This window comes from Stenella coeruleoalba (genome assembly GCF_951394435.1).
Source record: "Stenella coeruleoalba genome assembly, chromosome: 17".
Classification (NCBI taxonomy): Eukaryota; Metazoa; Chordata; class Mammalia; order Artiodactyla; family Delphinidae; genus Stenella; species Stenella coeruleoalba.
In genome coordinates, this window is record NC_137163.1 from 14,763,456 (window position 1) to 14,784,014 (window position 20,559).

At 44.8% G+C, this 20,559-nt stretch overlaps 1 protein-coding gene across 1 annotated transcript in view; it reads right to left on the minus strand.

The window, feature by feature from the left end:
- FER1L6 (fer-1 like family member 6) overlaps window positions 1-20,559 on the minus strand; it is a 174,623-nt gene that overhangs the window by 42,120 nt on the left and 111,944 nt on the right. Inside the window, exons 25-26 of the mRNA XM_079901955.1 lie at window positions 7,591-7,725; window positions 4,995-5,144 (exon numbers count right to left, since the gene is read on the minus strand). Of these exons, the coding sequence (XP_079758081.1) occupies window positions 4,995-5,144; window positions 7,591-7,725 (285 nt within the window). The remainder of the gene's footprint in view (window positions 1-4,994; window positions 5,145-7,590; window positions 7,726-20,559) is intronic.

Genomic DNA, 20,559 nt, shown 5'->3' on the forward strand with positions numbered 1-20,559 from the left:
GCACTGCAAGGAAGATCCTGCGTGCTGCAACTAAGACCCAATGCAGCCAAAAATAAAAATAAATAAATAAATCCTAAAAATAAAAGCCTGGATTAAATAGAAAAAGAGGCAAAGTGACGTAGGATGGAAGAGGAGAAAACACTTGACTGAGGTGGGGGAGGGGAAGCTGCCTGGAGGAGGCAACTCTTGTCCTGAACTGTGAGGATGATCAGTTTCCTAAATAGGTAAATAGGGGCTTCCCTGGTGGCGCAGTGGTTGAGAGTCTGCCTGCCGATGCGGGGGACGTGGGTTCGGGCCCTGGTCTGGGAGGATCCCACATGCCGCGGAGCGGCCTGCCCCGTGAGCCACAATTGCTGAGCCTGCGTGTCTGGAGCCTGTGCTCCGCAGCGGGAGAGGCCATGATGGTGGGGGGCCCTTGCACCGCGATGAAGAGTGGCCCCCGCTCGCCGCAACTAGAGAGAGCCCTTGCACAGAGACGAAGAGCCAGCATAGCCATAAATAAATAAATAAAATTTAAAAAAAAATAGGTAAATAGAGTGCAGGGGGTGGAGTCGGCAGAGCAGGGAGACATTTCGAAATAGGGTGACAGCGTGGCCAAAAGCAGAGAAGCACATCTGTGCGCTGAGGTCTGAGAATTCAGAATAGTCTGCGGTAAAGAGGCCACAGTACGTGCAGAGTAACTGTGCTGAAATGTGAGCCGGAAAAGGCAGTTTGAAGACAAATTAATTTGGGGAGAGCTTAAATGCTAAGCTATGGAAATCCGACATTCTCCTATGGGCTAGATTTTCTTTTCATGAAATATTAAGAGTTACCATGCAAAAAGAAAATATCTGTACTCACAAACATTTGAGAAATGTTGAATTTCAAAAAAGAAAGAAATTTCGAAAGTTTCTTTATAGCTGACTTCTCAGAGTCTTTACCAAGGTAACGGGCATTTCAAAGTCCCAAGAGGGACATAATATGAAGAATTTCCCAAACTTTGTTTTTTTTTTTTTTTTTTTTTTTGCAATACACAGGCCTCTCACTGCTGTGGCCTCTCCCGTTGCAGAGCATAGGCTCTGGAGGCGCAGGCCCAGCGGCCGGGGCTCACGGGCCCAGCCGCTCTGCGGCATGTGGGATCCTCCCAGACCAGGGCATGACCCCATGTCCCCCGCATCGGCAGGCGGACTCTCAACCACTGCGCCACCAGGGAAGCCCCCAAACTTTGTTTTTACTGTATTTAGAGGGACTTGTGTTCCAAAGATACAGATTTTGGAAAATGCTCCTGGAGATAAGAAACAGACTGTCTAAAGAGGAGAGTGGTATGGTGGACTTGCGTTCTGGAAGGAATGCGGAGGATGAAGCAAACAAGGAAGAGGAGGGAGCTAGGAGACCAGGAAAGAGGCCAGTGGAACGATCCTGATGAGAACGAGGGTCTACAGGAACAAGGGACAGTCACCGGGCTGGAACGATTGGCTTGCCCATGGATACAAACCCAGAGTGAAGAATTACAGCTGAGTGTGAATTCTCAAGGCAGAGAGTCTAGGAGAACAGGGGGGCAGTGGGCCAGGACTGGGAAAACAGGGTCAGCTAGCTGGGTAGAGGAGGAAAATGGAGGTAAGGAATTCAGTCTGGGGCACTGAAGAACCCAGGTACTACACCCTTCTTCTGAGACAGGGAAGCCTTTCAGTAATGGAGACAGACGGGCTGAAGGTGAACCACCCACAGACGGAAACTGAGAGCCGCTGGTGACAAATGAAGGCGTTTTCCAGCTCCCGCCTTCCCGGAGTGTAGGAGATGCACATGCTGAGACAGTGGCATTGATGATCAAATCAATTTTTGCACACGTAATCAACTGAGAGGAAGTCCTAATGAAACCCTAATGAATTGTGTCTCTTCGGTTGCTTGCCTCTGACACCCCACTGTCAGGAAGCAGCCGTATCTCGAACCAGTCTGCCCAGCTCACGGTGGAGGGAGGGCGGGAGAATCAGAGGTGGGGCCGTGGAACTGGGAGAAAGCCAGGACCTCAGAGGGCCTGTTGGGATCAGCTGGTCCAGCCCCTCATTGATGGATTAGGGAACTCCCTTCAGGAAGCTTCATGCAATGAAAAGAGCAGTTGACTGAATCCCATCCAGTAAACCTGGAGCCTCGGCTTTCTGACATGTAAAATGAAAGCATTGTACTCAAGCTGGTTTTCCCAAATCAGTCTTTCTTCTACCACTTTTACCGCCTGTGTTATTATCTAGTAAACATTTTCATTAGCTATAATTTCATTTTTAGAAAGGAAACTTCAAGTTGCTAAGTAAAACAGGTACCACTGGCCATCAATGGAAAGTAACTTTAAAAAGAAAACCAACGAAAACAAAATAATGTTATTGGAATATGTCATGTGTAGCATTTCTTAAAATTTCTTTTCACTGTGTTTGGAGGGGCCAGTGTTCCAAGAAGCAGACTTTGAGAAATGTTCTTGTAGATAACATTGATGTTTCTTTAGAGGCATTGAAGCTGAAGCCTATGCTTTCTGAAGAAGAAAGGTTGCAGGTTAAGAAACGTGTAATACACAGATGGGCGTGAAACTTTCTTCTAAAGGTACTTAGGAGGATCCAAAAAGGCAAAATTCCATTTACAACAATATGGATGGGCCTTGAGGGCATTACGCTAAGTGAGATAAGTCAAAGAGAAAGACAATACTATATGATCTCAGTTATACGTGGAATCTAAAAAAAGAAAACAAACACAGAAACAGAGAGTAGATTGGTGGCTGCCAGGGGTAGGGAGGTGAGGAAAGTGGGTAAAGGTGGTCAAAGGGTACAAACTTCCAGTGTGAAGATGAATAAATTCTGGGGATCTAATGCATAGCATGGTGACTACAGGTACAATACTGTATTGTACACTTAAAAGTTGCTATGAAAGTAGATCTTAAAAGTTCTCACACCACACACACACATACACACACACACACACAAAAGGTTAACTATGTGAGGTGATGGATGGATGTGTTCATTAACCTTATTGTGGTAACCATTTTGCAATATATACATATATCAAATTATCATGTTGCCCACCTTAAACTTACACAACGTTATATGTCAATTATATCTCAATAAACCTGAGAAAAAAAGGCAACACTCCCTCGACATTAATTCACTGTGATTTAATGCTCTACCTGGTTTCAACCTAAGATTTTTCAACCTAAGATTCTGACTCATTGACGGTCTAAAATCACCTGGACTCTCAATTAAGGAAAGACTGGAGCAGCTGATTCTGAAGAGCCCTTTCAGTTCTGACAGTCCATGTTTCTGTGCAACACACATCCATCTGGTGAGAGCTGGTTCTATTAGACTCTCACTTGGTTGATCATCCTCGAATCCTAGAAGCTAAGATTTGTAAGACAAAGAGTTCACTAATCCTTCTCTCCTCCCCTCCTACACTACAAGCATCATAGAGCTGGAGCTGACGCCTGTGATCCTGCTACTCTGTCCCTTTAAGAGCTCATCCAGCTTCAGTTCCCCTGAGAGAGGCTGCTCTTTCTCCAAGGCAGCCACTCCAGCCTTAAAAAGTTCTTCCTCAAATGGAACAAAAACCAGACGACAGTCAAAGGCTGATTGGGTGCACTTCAGAATTCATCTCTGTAGTCATATGCAGCTCCCAGGCCGCACACCTGGGCACTCTGGATTTGAGTACAAGTGTGTCTAACCCCGTAGCTAGCTGTTCCCGTCCTCTAATGCCCTTCAGCCTCTTCAGCTCTCGGGGGAATCTGTACACTGGATTCTAGGCTCCGACCTACCATATCCAGCGAGCCATTACCGTTCTATCCAGCTCAATGTCTTCACCTGAATAAACAGATAGGACTGGATATTTTGCTTTAATATTCCATGGTATAATAATATTAATAATAATAAAATAGGTAGCATTTGTTGAGTGTCGATTCCACGCCAGGCACTTTAGGCAGGTTAATTATCATCTCCATTTTGCAGGTCAAACAGAGAGAGATAGAGCAGCTTACCCACAGTCGCACACCAGTACGTGGTGGGAATGAGATCCGTATTCCTGGGATCCAGCTCCAGCACCTTCCCTCTTACTCATTTGCTACGTCTTGGGAATGTTTGTCTTCTAGTTTCTCTACTAGAGATTTTTTAAAATTGGGATTTCTGGAAAATGTGCTTTCCTAGAGAGGGACTGATCTGACCCAAAGGCTAAGTGCCACCTGCCCTCAGTGAGTGGGGTGTCCAGGGAGGATGGTCAGGGCTTGACACAGGCCCACCTGGTCACTTCTTTCCAGGTCACCACTCTGTCCTATTTGGTCCTTGACTGGACAGCCAGACTTGAGAGGCTCAGCCTCCCTCCCTAAGTATCCTGCCATTGCTTTCTGAAAAAGTCCTCCTAGACATATGCTCATAAATTCCCCGATGTCTTAGTGGGACAGACTAAGAACTCGATGTCTTTGGGAAACTTTGTGATACAGTGTAAGGAGCAGAAGGCTTTAAAGGTCTAAGTTCAGCTCTCAGCTCAACCACCGACTAGCAGCATGACAAGGTAAGTCATTCAATTACATTAATCCTTCAGTTTACTATCTGCAAAATGGGAATCATAATCCCTACCTCAACAGGACTGAGGGAGGTTTCAGTGTGATGAGAGGTATGCGAGGCAGCAAACACAACACAGGGCACGTGGGAGTGTCCACAAACGTTTGCTCCCTTCCCCTTTTATATCCTCCTGTGGTCTGTATGGAGCTCAGGGTCTGACGCATAGGGCTGCTCAAGCACTGCTGGCCAAATCCACGTGGACCTTTCATCCTGGGACTCTGACTTGCAGCATGGAGGCTCTGGGAATAACCCGTCACCTGAGTTCCTAAATGGCATCTCCCAGATCCCCAGAAGGAGCCGTCTCCAGACACAGGACAGCAGGGAGGGACCAGGCATAACGTGGTGGACATACACTTCCCATGAGGCTGCTTCTCTGGCCAGGGAGACTAGATAGACGGCCAGTGCAGATAGCACTTCTGGTTCACTTACCTGCAGCAGTTCAAATACAGCAAGGAGGTCCCCTCCAGAAAGGTTCCCGCAAAAGATGGGGTGGTAACACAGCCTGGGGGGTTCATAGTGCTGGTCAGCGAGCTTCACAACAGGAGCAGCCACGGTGGCACCCAAATATTCTGGCTTCCCCTAGGGCAGAAAAGAAATGAAGTTTTGTCCCTGGTGGTCACCTACCTGGTTCTGATCTGCGTCGGTGTGATTCTGTAATTCATCTTCACAAAACTGTCAGCCTCAGTGTCTCCCTCCTGCTACGATCTCACTCTCTTCTTCTGCTAAGCCCCTCTCACCTCTTCCCACAGCCTTGGGGAGCAGCAGAATCCAGCTGGGCTCTCAGGGAAAACCCTAAGAGGGTCATCTTAGGGGCTTCCTGGCTCAAGGCGATCTTAGGGGTTATCCCTTTCCTCAGTGTATTGAGTTCAGTGGAATAAAGTAAAAATAATCACCCAGGGTAGACTTGAAGGGGAAAAAGAGAAATAAGGTGGCACCAAATATTCCAGAAGATCTCCAGAGCAGGGAACCCCTGTGGCTGGGAACACAAGTTTGGAGTCCAGGCAAACGTGAGTTGGAGTTCCCAAATCTATTGCTTTGGAGATCGATGGACTTGGGCCAGTTACTCAACCTTTTTTTTTCTTTTTTTTTTTTGCGGTACGAGGGCCTCTCACTGTTGTGGCCTCTCCCATTGCGGAGCACAAGCTCCGGACGCGCAGGCTCAGCAGCCATGGCTCACGGGCCCAGCCGCTCGGCGGCATGTGGGATCTTCCCAGACCGGGGCACAAACCCGTGTCCCCTGCATCGGCAGGCGGACTCTCAACCACTGCGCCACCAGGGAAGCCCTACTCAACCTTTTTTGAACCTCATGCTTTAAAAAGAGCATAGGGCCTTGTTCACAGGGCCATGACGATTAATGTAACGATGTATGTGCTTTCCACAATGACTGGTATACAATAAGTGCTCAGTCCATAGTACTGTGATGAAGATGGTGGTGATGGTTGTGGTGATGGTGACTAAGGTCAGCATGTTTAGGTAATAGAGCAATTCTGCCCTATTGTTCTCAGTAGTAAAAGAGCGTATGAGAATAGCTTCGTATGTAAGTGTAGGAGGTAAGTTTCTCTAAGACCTATTTTTTTTTTTTTGCAGTACGCAGGCCTCTCTCTGTTGTGGCCTCTCCCGTTGCGGAGCACAGGCTCCGGATGCGCAGGCTCAGCGGCCATGGCTCACGGGCCCAGCCGCCCCGCGGCATGTGGGATCTTCCCGGACCGGGGCACAAACCCATGTCCCCCGCATCGGCAGGCAGACTCCCAACCGCTGAGCCACCAGGGAAGCCCTCTAAGAACTATTTGATGGGGTCACCTCCTGCCTCTTCCTCATCCCTGCTCCCAGGAGCCTCAGTCCACATTCCCCCCACAAGCAGCATGGGGCTGGAGCGTGGGGCTGCTTTGCTATTTATCTCAAGAACTGCTGTATCCCCTGGCACAGGGCAGGCACTCATTACATATTTATTGAGTGAAAACTCTTGGATAAATGACCTCCAAGTCCAAGGGCAGTGCCCACATTTTCTTTGGCTGAGGCTGGGTTTTAGTACCTGCACTACTTCATTGCCTTTGGACTCACAAACAAGCATTTGCATTCCCGGCTGTAGAAGGAAGCTTGGTTGAGGTGGAAATGGGTTTAGCTCAGTCACACTTAAAAACTAACGAAGTGGGGCTTCCCTGGTGGCACAGTGGTTAAGAACCCGCCTGCCAACGCAGGGGACACAGGTTCAAGCCCTGGTCCGGGAAGATCCCACGTGCCAGGGAGCAACAAAGCCCGTGCGCCACAGCTACTGAGCCCGCGCTCTAGAGCCCGCGAGCCGTAAGTACTGAAGCCCTCGCGCCTAGAGCCCGTGCTCCGCAACAAGAGAAGCCACCGCAATGAGAAGCACGCGCACCGCAACGAAGAGTAGCCTTCGCTCACCACAACTACAGAAAGCCTGCGTGCGGCAAAGAAGACCCAACGCAGCCAAAAATTAATTAATTAAATTTTTTTAAAAAAGCCTCCAGTAAGCTTTTGAATCTGCTGTTTCAGGACACGGACATCTTTGGAGAGAAAGAGGTTTGGCTAATATCATAACAGAAATGAGATAGAGCTGAATGCATTGTTTCAGGGCTTGGAAGCAACAAACAAAGAAGAAAAAAAAGGCCCAGTTACAAATGCTGAATCAGTGACAATATATCCATTCCTTCCAACCAGGCGACATCAGTAAAAACCTGCTATTTTCAAAAGGCATGGACATTTTTATAAGCAGCAATAAGGTATAGAACTGGGGGCTGGGTATAATAATTATATTCCTGAAGAAGTATATGTGGACTGAACTTTTGTGAAGCAGATTCTATTTAAATTGCAATCCAAAGGGAAATCTAAGCAAAAAACCCTTCAGTAAAGCAAATGGTCATCATCCATTTCCCAGATTCTGTAGATCAGTGTTTCCCAGGTGAGGACTGCCTCTGGGCATAGTCACAGGCTGGTTAAATAAAGGAAGTTAGTTGAACAGGGAGTTTTTAGCAAGGCACAGTTAGTGCAGCCCTGGGACACTCACCACTGCGTCACTGTCATACAGCTCCACCACCACTAACGGCGGGGATCCTGCCAGTTCCTTCGGGTCTCCGTGCAGCACCAGGTCATTGAACAGCAGCATCTGGTTCCAGGTGGGGGAGAGGGTCTGGGAAATGACCTGGAAGTTGGGGCCAAAAGAAAAGCAAAACATCGCTCGACTGGGTTGGAGGGGGCTCCGTGAAGGGTAAAGAGGACACATTCTCATCACCATTGCTCACTTATTCAACATTCAAGCAATGACAGAAACTGATGTGCTACTGAGTATCAGATGCTAGGGATGCAGATTCCCTTCCCTGGAGGAGCTTATATAAGCTTCATGAGTAGAACTCCCACCTGATTACCACCCTACTTGCAAGCATAATTCCAATTCGATCCTCACAGTAGTGCTGTGATGATAACACCAGCTACCCTTTATTGAGCACGTACTGTGTACAGGCTGCGGTACTTCACATACACTGTCTTGCTGAAACTTCCCAACAATTCTGGGAGGTAGAAATGTAAACCAAGGCTCACTTGCCCAGAGCCGGCACGTGGCAGAACTGGGATTCAACCCAGGTCATCTGGCACCAAAGCCCAGGCTACTAACGTCAACCATCCTCACCAAGTAGATGCTCATATTATCTCCATTTTATGAAAGGGCAAACTGAGAATGGGGAAGATCTAGTGATTCTTCACTGTGAACAAATAAAATTTCATCATCAAATACTCGAAAGTGGATTTTCAATCGAATATTCCTTACATGCAATTCTACTGTTTTGTGGATATTTATTCGACTGCATTGACCTGACCAGGGTCTTCAAAATAACCTTCACCATTTTGCATGACATCATTCTTTCTTCCATAGCAAATTGTGACATTGGAAGTTGGCTGCACCCATTATGCAGATGGAGAAACCAAAGGACAAAGAAGGACCACAACCCACATGACTGGTTCAGAACCATGAGTGGCTCACCTAGGAGTGACTCAGAGCCCCCTGCCAGGCCATTCAGGTGGTGCCTTCAGAAGGTAGAGTGTAATGAGCTTGCATCCTCTATTTAATTGGATGTTTGGAAACATGCCAGTTTCATAGAGCTAAAGGCTAAGGTTGCTTGCAAGATAGGTGCCTGTACCTAGGCAGAAACTGCCGCATTCATGTGTGAGGCCAGTCCTGGAAAGAGGCCACAGTCACAGTCTCCTGTGCAGGCAAATGGGTGATTTCTCAGGTTAACACAGACTGCACAGCTCCTGCTGGGTCCTGAGGAAATTTCCACGCCACCTCTGCACTCCACTCCTACCTCTCACCATTCTCTCCAGGAGGGACTGGAGAGAGATCTGGCCTGAACTAACTACTGCTTAGATTCCAAAGCCCAAATAAAACTGTCATCTCAGAGCTTTACATCAAGAGCCATTTCTAGTCATGGCATTAAATCACTTGCACTGTGGTTGCGAAAAAATATTTGTATTGCTCTTTTTTATGAGTCATAAAATATGCGTTCCACAATTTCCTTCCTTCCTTGCTTTTTGCCTTTAGAGTATTTTATGCCTCAGACACAGTGAGGTTTTGAACATAACGTTTCAGAGAAAATCTTGATTTTTTTGGACAGGAAGAGAATGGCTTCAACCAACCTATGAACAGCAGTTAAGGCATTGCAATGCAAAGTTCCCCTGTGTCGGTGACTGACATCACAAAGAACTATGTGTTTTTATGTTGCTTTTGAAAATAGAAATGTGATCTTTTTTGCAACCTGTACCCAACAGTGTGACACCAAGGCAATTTATGATTCTCGCAGCATCTTTCCTACAGAAATATTCTGATGGCTTCCTTGGCACTTTGGGCTGTAACTGCCACTTGGTAAGACTCCAGAGGCCAGCATTCATTCTTTCATTTATCACATATTTATTCCTTCAAAGTGCTAGGCTCAGTATTAGGCACTAACACAGCATCCTGTGCTTAGCAGGTATTCAGTAGCTACTTGCATGACTCAATGAGTGGATTTTGGCCTGTCCCATGATTAAAAGGACGATGTGGCCACCTTCGAGAAGTACTGAAACGTTCACCCAAACAAAATACATTGTCCCACTTCTCTGCCAAGGTGAGTACAGCTCACCTCATTTCCTCGGGGCTTCCTTAAGGAGTTGTGCTTTATAAACTTGTTCGGTGACATTGTTGGAGAGATTATGGTAACACTTAAATTTAACGCTTTTAAGAAGAAGTGAGATACCATGGATGGAGCGTGGCTTTAGAATCAGAGACCCCCTGTAATGGAACCCTAGTGTCACCACCTGCCTATGTCCAACTTGGGCAGGTGATTTAACCTCTCTGATCCTTAGTCTTACTCATTTCAGTGGGGTTAGTACCCACCTTGTAAAGTTGTTATGACCACTGTCTAAGATAAAGCTTTTTAAGTGCCTGGCATACAGTAGGTGCTCAGTAAGTGCTTTTTGTCCACCCCCCTCCACCCCAGCCACACTCATTTATAAATAAGTAAACATTTACTGAATACCTACCACGTGCCAGCGTTGGTCACCAGGGTAACTCGTATCTAACAAGAGACCACTGGTGTCCTCAGGACTCAGAGTCAGTCTGACTGCTTGAAATCTCAGCTTCCATGCCCCCCACCCTCTAAGATCCCCTGTCCTTCTCTTCTAAGCCTCCCTCTTACCACATAGTCCTTCTCCCTTTCTATCCCCAAAACATTTCTCTTTGGGAGCTGTCTCCCTTTCTCTTTATCCTATCATCACAAGATTTCCAAGATCCACGTCATCAGTGGTTCCCCTCCTGAAAGATTTCGTAGCATTAAGTCACTTATAAAGGATTGGCTGCAGGACCCTCCCTTCAGAGATAGTTCTCCTTGAGCAACACGTGGTCCATTCAGAGAAGTGCTACCAGGTGAAGGGTGGACCAGCTCAGCTATGACTGCAGGGCCCCCAGGCTCAGCCTTCCCCACCTTGAAGAATGCACGAGTGGGGCATGTCACACACAGATCAGTCCCTCCGAGGCAGCACACACTGAAACAGGAGAGAGAAACCAGAACCCTTTCTTACCAAAACGGAAGCAGAGTGGTTAAGCAAAATAACTTTGGAATTGGACCAACCTGGGTATCCATCTTGACTCTACCATCTTCTAAATAAAGAGTCTCCAAGCCGTACCTTCCTCGTCTGCAGAATGAGGACACTAATAATACCCACTTTGGGGTTGCAGTTAGACGTAACCAAAAATGCATATAAAATGCTTAGCATCATGCCTGTCACAGAGGGAGTTTCAAAATAAATGACAGCTATCATTATTAGCAAAAATTAGGTACTCGGTTCAAAAGTATGGAGGTAAAGTCCAGGGTTCAACAGAACTTGTTTTCCCTTTCAAATGATTATTTGATAAACAAATGTCATGTTCCTTTGAGATATGCATCTAAATCAAATGAATATACTGTGTGGAGTTGCAAAATAGAAGGAGAACTACATAGGAGCTAAGGGAGCTCACTCAAAGCCCCGACCCCACCCAGAGTCCTGAGATCACCTCTGAGGGCTTGGAACCCCACAGCTGTGCAGGCAGAGGAGGCCTCCAGGGATTCCGCCCGCCCCCCCCCCCCCTTTTTTTAACCACACTGTGTGGCATGCAGGATCTTCGTTCCGCGACCAGGGCTCAAACCTGTGCCCCCTGAACTGGAAGCTCGAGGTCTTAACCACTGGAGCGCCAGGGAAGTCCCAGGGATCCCCCTTTTGAGAATCCCCTTTGTTTTTGGTGGGAAGCCTCAATGGCAAATAATAGCGCAGTCACACAGGAGCTGTTATAAACAAGGCACTATACTGGGTGTCTCACCCTCTGGGAGGCATATACAATATCACCATCCCTATTTTACAGATGAAGAAATTGAGGACAAAGAGGATTTTGCTGTCACACAGCCAATAAATGGAAGGGCTCAGACCTGAACCCAGGCACTACGGCTCTAGAGTCTATACTCTTAACCACCGCGCTATGTACTACCTCTTAAATCACAGGGAGGAGAAAGGAGTCTGAAGTCTTCTCGTTCTCATGCTCAGTCACCTTCCCTCTGATGTCTCTCCCGACTTCCCTCCCAGGCAGAGCTAACCCCTCTCTCCCTGTGGCCCCTGGAGGTGCAGTACTATGGGGTTTATCACAGTGTGGCTGATTCGTCTGCACAGAGCACTGCCGAGCTCCACTGCATCGTGCACTGTGCAGGAGCGGAGTCCGGAAGATGGCGGCGTGGGAAGACGCGGGGTGAGCGTCTCCACACAACTAGGGCGCCTGCCGGCCGCTGGTGGGAAACTCTGACCCCCAAGGAGACAGGAGGGACCCCAGAGTGAACCGGTAGGACAGAGGGGGACCGAGGGGGGAGAAGAAGTGGAGGCCAGACAAGATCGGCGCCCCTGAGGCCGGGGAGATCAGGAGAGGCAGGTGAGAGGGAGTCTCCGGGAGGAGAGGGAGAGGAGCGGAGGGCCTGGGGAGCCTGCTGAGCTCCCAAGCTGGTTCCCCCTGCTCCAAGGCCCCTCCAGGCCGCATGGGTCCTTGGGAGCATGGCGGGGGGGGGGCGATCAGGAGACACAGGCTGGAGAGGGGCCCTGGGGGGCAGCGGGAAAAGAGCGGAGGGCGATGGCCCCGCCCACTCGGGCCCAGGAAGCCTGCTGAGCTCCCAGGCCGGTCCCCTGCCCTCCAAGGTTCCCCCTTCCCCACCGGCCGTACTGGTACTGGGGGCATATGAGGGAGGCCGGGGAGATCAGGACAGGCAGTCGGGAGGGGCCCTCCCAGACCCCAGACTGGAGGAGCAGGAAAGGAGAGGAGGGCGTTTGCCCCGCCCACTCGAGCCCAGGAAGCCTGCTGGGTCCCCAGGTGAGGTCCCCTGTCCTCTGAGGCCAGGGTGGGGGCCACGGCTGGGCCCCTTCTGTTCCTTCAGCCTAAGCCCCACCCCCCACAGGCCCCAGGGCCTTTCCGGCCCTGTGCGTCCTGAACATCGCCCCGCCGACTGCCCAAACCTCGCCCTTGCTTAGGCTCCGCCCTCCACAACCCCCCCCCGTTTTTTTTTTTTTTTTTTTTTTTTGCGGTACGCGAGCCTCTCACTGTTGTGGCCTCTCCCGTTGCGGAGCACAGGCTCCGGACGCGCAGGCTCAGCGGCCATGGCTCACGGGCCCAGCCGCTCTACAGCCTGTGGGATCTTCCCGGACCGGGGCACAAACCTGTGTCCCCTGCATCAGCAGGCGGACTCCCAACCACTGCGCCACCAGGGAAGCCCAAACCTCCCCTTTTTTTTTCTTTTCCCTCTTCCTCTGTTTTTACTATTGTGGTACTGATGTACCTTCCAGTTGCTGATTAATCTATAATTTTATTTTTACTTTCTAACATATCTGTTAGTTTCCTAACAATAACAAAGCATTTTTACTTTGTTATTGTTCTTTTTTCTTGAATTTTTGAATTTTATTTTATTTTTTTTATACAGCAGGTTCTTATTAGTTATCTATTTTATACATATTAGTGTATACATGTCAATCCCAATCTCCCAGTTCATCACACACACACACCCCACCACTTTCCCCACTTGATGTCCATATGTTTGTTCTCTACATCTGTGTCTCTATTTCTGCCCTGCAGACCAGTTTATCTGTACCATTTTTCTGTTCCACATATATGCATTCATATATGATATATGTTTTTCTCTTAATGACTTACTTCACTCTGTATGACAGACTCTAGATCCATCCACGTCTCTACAAATGACCCAATTTCGTTCCTTTTTATGGCTGAATAATATTCCATTGTGTATATGTACCACATCTTCTTTATCCATTAGTCTGTCGATGGGCATTTAGGTTGCTTCCATGACCTGGCTATTGTAAATAGTGCTGCAATGAACATTGGGGTGCATGTGTCTTTTTGAATTATGGTTTTCTCTGGGTATATGCTCAGTAGTGGGATTTCTGGGTCATATGGTAATTCTATTTTTAGTTTTTTAAGGAACCTCCATACTGTTCTCCATAGTGGCTGTATCAATTTACATTCCCACCAACAGTGCAAAAGGGTTCCCTTTTCTCCACACCCTCTCCAGCATTTGTTGTTTGTAGATTTTCTGATGATGCCCATTCTAACTGGTGTGAGGTGATACCTCATTGTAGTTTTGATTTGCATTTCTCTAATAATTAGTGATGTTGAGCAGCTTTTCATGTGCCTCTTGGCCATCTGTATGTCTTCTTTGGAGAAATGTCTATTTAGGTCTTCTGCCCATTTTTGGATTGGGTTGTTTGTTTCTTTAATATTGAGCTTCATGAGCTGTTTATATATTTTGGAGATTAATCCTTTGTCTGCTGATTCATTTGCAAATATTTTCTCCCATTCTGAGGGTTGTCTTTTCCTCTTGTTTATGGTTTCCTTTGCTGTGCAAAAGCTTTTAAGTTTCATTAGGTCCCATTTGTTTATTTTTGTTTTTATTTCCATTACTCTAGGAGGTGGATCAAAAAAGATTTTGTGGTGATTTATGTCAAAGAGTGTTCTTCCTGTGTTTTCCTCTAAGAGTTTTATAGTGTACAGTCTTACATTTAGGTTTCTAATCCATTTTGAGTTTATTTTTTTGTATGGTGTTAGGGAGTGTTGAAATTTCATTATTTTACATGTAGCTGTCCAGTTTTCCCAGCACCACTTTTACAGAGACTGCTTTTTCTCCATTGTATATCCTTGCCTCCTCTGTCATAGATTATTGACCATAGGTGCATGGGTTTATCTCTGGGCTTTTTATCCCGTTCCACTGATCTATATTTCTGTTTTTATGCCAGTACCATATTGTCTTGATTACTGTAAATTTGTAGTATAGTCTGAAGTCAGGGAGTCTGATTCCTCCAGCTCTGCTTTTTTCCCTCAAGACTGCTTTGGCTATTCACGGTCTTTTGTGTCTCCAAATTTTAAGATTTTTTGTTCTAGTTCTGTAAAAAATGCCATTGGTAATTTGATAGGGATTGCATTGAATCTGTAGATTGCTTTGGGTAGTAGAGTCATTTTCATGATATTGATTCTTCCAATCCAAGAACACGGTATATCTCTCCATCTGTTGGTATCATCTTTAATTTCTTTCATCAGTTTCTTATAGTTTTCTGCATACAGGTCTTTTGTCTCCCTAGGTAGGGTTATTCCTAGGTATTTTATTCTTTTTGTTGCAAGGGTAAATAGGAGTGTTTCCTTAATTTCTCTTTCAGAGTTTTCATCATTAGTGTATAGGAATGCAAGAGATTTCTGTGCATTAATTTTGTATCCTGCAACTTTACCAAATTCATTGATTAGCTCTAGTAGTTTTCTGATGGCATCTTCAGGATTCTCTATGTATAGTATCATGTCATCTGCAAACAGTGACAGTTTACTTCTTCTTTTCCAATTTGAATTGCTTTTATTTCTTTTTCTTCTCTGATTTGTGTGACTAGGACTTCCAAAACTATGTTGAATAAGAGTGGTGAGAGTGGACATCCTTGTCTTGTTCCTGATCTTAGAGGAAATGCTTTCAGTTTTTCAACATTGAGAATGATGTTGGCTGTGGGTTTGTCGTATATGGCCTTTATTATGTTGAGGTAGGTTCCCTCTTTGCACACTTTCTGGAGAGTTTTTGTCATAACTGGGTGTTGAATTTTGTCAAAAGCTTTTTCTGTATCTATTGAGATGATCATATGGTTTTTATTCCTTAACTTGTTAATATGGTGTATCACATTCATTGATTTGCGTATACTGAAGAATCCCTGCATCCCTGGGATAAATCCCACTTGACCATGGTGTATGATCCTTTTAATGTGCTGTTGGATTCTGATTGCTAGTGTTTGGTTGAGGATTTTGCATCTATATTCATCAGTGATATTGGTCTGTAATTTTCTTTTTTTGTAGTATCTTTGTCTGGTTTTGGTATCAGGGTGATGGTGGCCTCATAGAATGAGTTTGAGAGTGTTCCTTCCTCTGCAATATTTGGAAGAATCTGAGAAGGATGGGTGTTAGCGCTTCTCTACATGTTTGATAGAATTCATCTGTGAAGCCATCTGGTCCTGGACTTTTGTTTGTTGGAAGATTTTTAATCACAGTTTCAACTTCATTACTTGTGATTGGTCTGTTCATATTTTCTGTTTCTTCCTGGTTGAGTCTTGGAAGATTATACCTTTCTAAGAATTTGTCCATTTCTTCCAGGTTGTCCATTTTATTGGCATAGAGTTGCTTGTAGTAGTCTCTTATGATGTTTTGTATTTCTGCAGTGTCTGTTGTAACTTCTCCTTTTTCATTTCTAATTTTATTGATTTGAGTCCTCTCCCTCTTTTTCTTGATGAGTTTGTCTAAAGGTTTATCAATTTTTTTAATCTTCTCAAAGAACCAGCTTTTAGTTTTATTGATCTTTGGTATTGTTTTCTTTGTTTCTATTTCATTTATTTCTGCTCTGATCTTTATGATTTCTTTCCTTCTACTAACTTTGGGTTTTGTTTGTTCTTCTTTCTCTAGTTCTTTCAGGTGTAAGGTTAGATTGTTTATTTGAGATGTTTGTTGTTTCTTGAGGTAGGCTTGTATTGCTATAAACTTCCCTCTTAGAACTACTTTTGCTGCTTCCCATAGGTTTTGGATCATTATGTTTTCGTTGTCATTTGTCTCTAGGTATTTTTTGATTTCCTCTTTGATTTCTTCATTGATCTCTTATTTAGTAACGTATTTTTTAGCCTCCATGTCTTTGGGTTTTTTATGTTTTTTTCCCTGTAATTGATTTCTAATCTTGTAGTGTTGTGGTCAGAAAAGATGCTTGATATGATTTCAATTTTCTTAAATTTACTGTGGCTTGATTTGTGACCCAAGATGTGATCTATCCTAGAGAATGTTCCATGTGCACTTGAGAAGAAAGTGTAATCTGCTGTTTTTGGATGGAATATCCTATAAACATCAATTAAATCTATCTGGTCTATTGTGTCATTTAAAGCTTGTGTTTCCTTATTAATTTTCTGTTTAGGTGATCTGTCCATTGGTGTAAGTGAGGTGTTAAAGTCCCCCACTATTATTGTGTTACTGTCAATTTCCTCTTTTATAGCTGTTAGCAGTTGCCTTATGTATTGAGGTGCTCCTATGTTGGGTGCATATATAATTGTTATATCTTCTTGGATTGATCCCTTGATCATTATGTAGTGTCTGTCCTTCCTTGTCTCTTGTAACATTCTTTTTTTTAAAGTCTATTTTATCTGATATGAGTATTGCTACTCCAGCTTTTTTTTGATTTCCATTTGCATGGAATATCTTTTTCCATCCCCTCACTTTCAGTCTGTATGTGTCCCTTGGTCTGAAGTGGGTCTCTTGTAGACAGCATATATATGGGTCTTGTTTTTGTACCCATTCAGTGAGCCTGTGTCTTTTGGTTGGAGCATTTAATCCATTCACGTTTAAGGTAATTATCAATATGTATGTTCCTATTACCATTTTCTTAATTGTTATGGGTTTGTTTTTGTAGGTCCTTTTCTTCTGTTTCCTACTTAGAGAAGTTCCTTTGGCATTTGTTGTAGAGCTGGTTTGGTGGTGCTGAAGTCTCTTAGCTTTTGCTTGTCTGTAAAGCTTTTGATTTCTCCATTGAATCTGAATGAGATCCTTGCCGGGTAGAGTCATCTTGGTTGTAGGTTCTTCCCTTTTCATCACTTTAAATATGTCATGCTACTCCCTTGTGGCTTGTAGAGTTTCTGCTGAAAAATCAGCTGTTAACCTTATGGGAGTTCCCTTGTATGTTATTTGTCATTTTTCCCTTGTTGCTTTCAATAATTTTTCTTTGTCTTTAATTTTTGCCAGTTTGATTACTATGTGTCTTGGCATGTTTCTCCTTGGGTTTATCCTGCCTGGACTCTCTGTGCTCCCTGGACTTCGGTGGCTATTTCCTTTCCCATGTTAGGGAAGTTTTTGGCTATAATCTCTTCAAATATTTTCTCAGGTCCTTTCTCTCTCTCTTCTCCTTCTGGGACTCCTATAATGCAAATGTTGTTGCGTTTAATGTTGTCCCAGAGGTCTCTTAGGCTGTCTTCATTTCTTTTCATTCTTGTTTCTTTATTTTGTTCCACGGCAGTGAATTCCACCATTCTGTATTCCAGGTCACTTACCCATTCTTCTGCCTCAGTTATTCTGCTATTGATTCCTTCCAGTGTATTTTTCATTTCAGTTATTGTATTGCTCATCTCTATTTGTTTGTTCTTTAATTCTTCTAGATCTTTGTTAAACATTTCTTGCATCTTCTCAATCTTTGCCTTCATTCTTTTTCTGAGGTCCTGGATCATGTTCACTATCGTTATTCTGAATTCTATTTCTGGAAGGTTGCCTATCTCCACTTCATTTAGTTGTTTTTCTGGAGTTTTATCTTGTTCCTTCAACTGGTACATAGCCCTCTGCCTTTTCATCTTGTCTATCTTTCTGTGAATGTGGTTTTTGTTCCACATGCTGCAGGATTGTAGTTCTTCTTGCTTCTGCTGTCTGCCCTCTGGTGGATGAGGCTATGTAAGAGGCTTGTGTAAGTTTCTTGATGGGAGGGACTGGTGGTGGATAGAGCTGGGTGTTGCTCTGGTGCACAGAGCTCAGTAAAACTTTACTCTGCTTGTCTGCTGATGGGTGGGGTTGGGTTCCCTCCCTGCTGATTGTTTGGCCTGAGGGGACCCAGCACTGGAGCCTACCCAGCTCTTTGGTGGGGCTAATGGCGGACTCTGGGAGGGCTCACGCCAAGGAGTACTTCCCAGAACTTCTGCTGCCAGTGTCCTTGTCCTCATGGTGAGACACAGCCACCCCCCGCCTCTGCAGGAGACCCTCCAACACTATCAGGTAGGTCTGGTTCAGTCTCCTATGGGGTCACTGCTCCTTCCCCTGGGTCCTGATGCACACACTACTTTGTGTGTGCCCTCCAAGAGTGGAGTCTCTGTTTTCCCCAGTCCTGTCGAAGTCCTGTAGTCAAATCCCACTAGCCTTCAAAGTCTGATTCTCTAGGAATTCCTCCTTCCGTTGCCGGACCCCCAGGTTGGGAAGCCTGACGTGGGGCTCAGAACCTTCACTCCAGTGGGTGGCCTTCTGTGGTATAAGTGTTCTCCAGTTTGTGAGTCACCCACTGAGCAGTTATGGGATTTGATTTTATTGTGGTTGTGCCCCTCGTACCGTTTCATTGTGGCTTCTCCTTTGTCTTTGGTTGTGGGATATCTTTTTTGGTGATTTCCAGTGTCTTCCTGTCGATGATTGTTCAGCAGTTAGTTGTGATTCCAGTGCTCTCGCAAGAGGGAGTGAGCGCACGTCCTTCTACTCCGCCATCTTGAACCAGTCTCTCTCTTTTTTTTTGCCACCCCATGTGGCTTGCGCGATCTTGATTTGCAAGCCCGGGGTCAGGCGGAAGCTCCTGCGGTGGGAGCTCCGAGTCCAAACCACTGGACTCACAGAGAACCTCAGACCCCAGGGAATATTCATTGGAGTGAGGTCTCACTGAGTTCCTCATCTCAGCAAAAAGACCCACCTCTACCCAATAGCCTACAAATTCCAGTGTTGGAAGCCTCAGGCCAAACAACCAGTAAAACAGGAACACAATCCGACTCATAAAAAAAAAAAAAAATTGAGATGGCACAAAAATATGTCACAGATGAAGGAGCAAGGTAAAAACCTAATAAAGGTTTTTATTAAGACCAAATAAATGAAGAGGAAATAGGCAATCTACCTGAAAAAGAATTCAGAGTAATGATAGTAAAGATGATCCAGAATCTCAGAAATAGAATGGAATCATGGATTAAGAAAATACAAGAAATGTTTAACAAAGATCTAGAAGAACTAAAGAACAAACAGAGATGAAAAACACAATAACTGAAATGAAAAATACACTAGAAGGAATCAATAACAGAATAACGGAGGCAGAAGAACGGATAAGTGAGCTGGAAGACAAAATGGTGGCAATAACTTCCAAGGAGCAGAATAAAGAACAAAGAATTGAAGACAATCTCAGAGGCCTCTGGGACAACACTAAACACACCAACATTTGAATTATAGGGGTCCCAGAGAAGAAGAGAAAAAGAAAGGGTCTGAGAAAATATTTGAAGGGATTATAGTGGAAAAATTCCCTAACATGGGAAAGGAAATAGTCACCCAAGTCCAGGAAGCACAGAGACTCCCATACAGGATAAACACACCAAGACACATATTAATCAAACTAACAAAAATTAAATTCAAAGAAAAAATATAAAAAGCAGCAAGGGAAAAACAAAAAATAACATACAAAGGAATCCCCATAAGGTTATCAGCTGATTTTTCAGTGGAAACTCTGCAGGCCAGAAAGGAGTGGCAGGATATACTTAAAGTAATGAAAGAGAAAGACCTCCAACCAAGATGACTTTACCCAGCAAGGATCTCATTCAGATTCAATGGAGAAGTCAAAAGCTTTTCAGACAAACAAAAGCTAAGAGAATTCAGCACCACCAAACCAGCTTTACAACAAATGCTAAAGAAACTTCTCTAAGCGGGATACACAAGAGAAGAAAAAGACCCACAAAAACAAACCCAAAACAATTAAGAAAATGGTAATAGGAACATACATATTGATAATAACCTTGATGTAAATGGATTAAATGCCCCAACCAAAAGACACAGACTGGCTGAATGAATACAAAAACAAGACCCATATATATGCTGTCTACAAGAGACCCACTTCAGACCTAGGGATACATATATACTGAAAGTGAAGGGATGGAAAAAGATATTCCATGCAAATGGAAAACAAAAGAAAGCTGGAGCAGTAATACTCGTATCAGATAAAACAGACTTTAAAATAAAGACTGTTACAAGAGATAAGGAGGGACACTACACAATGATCAAAGGATGAATCCAAGAAGAAGATATAACAATTATAAATGTTTATGCACCCAACATAGGAGCACCTCAATACATAAGGCAAATGCTAAAAACCATGAAAGGAGAAATCGACAGTAACACAATAATAGTAGGGGACTTTAACACCCCACTTAC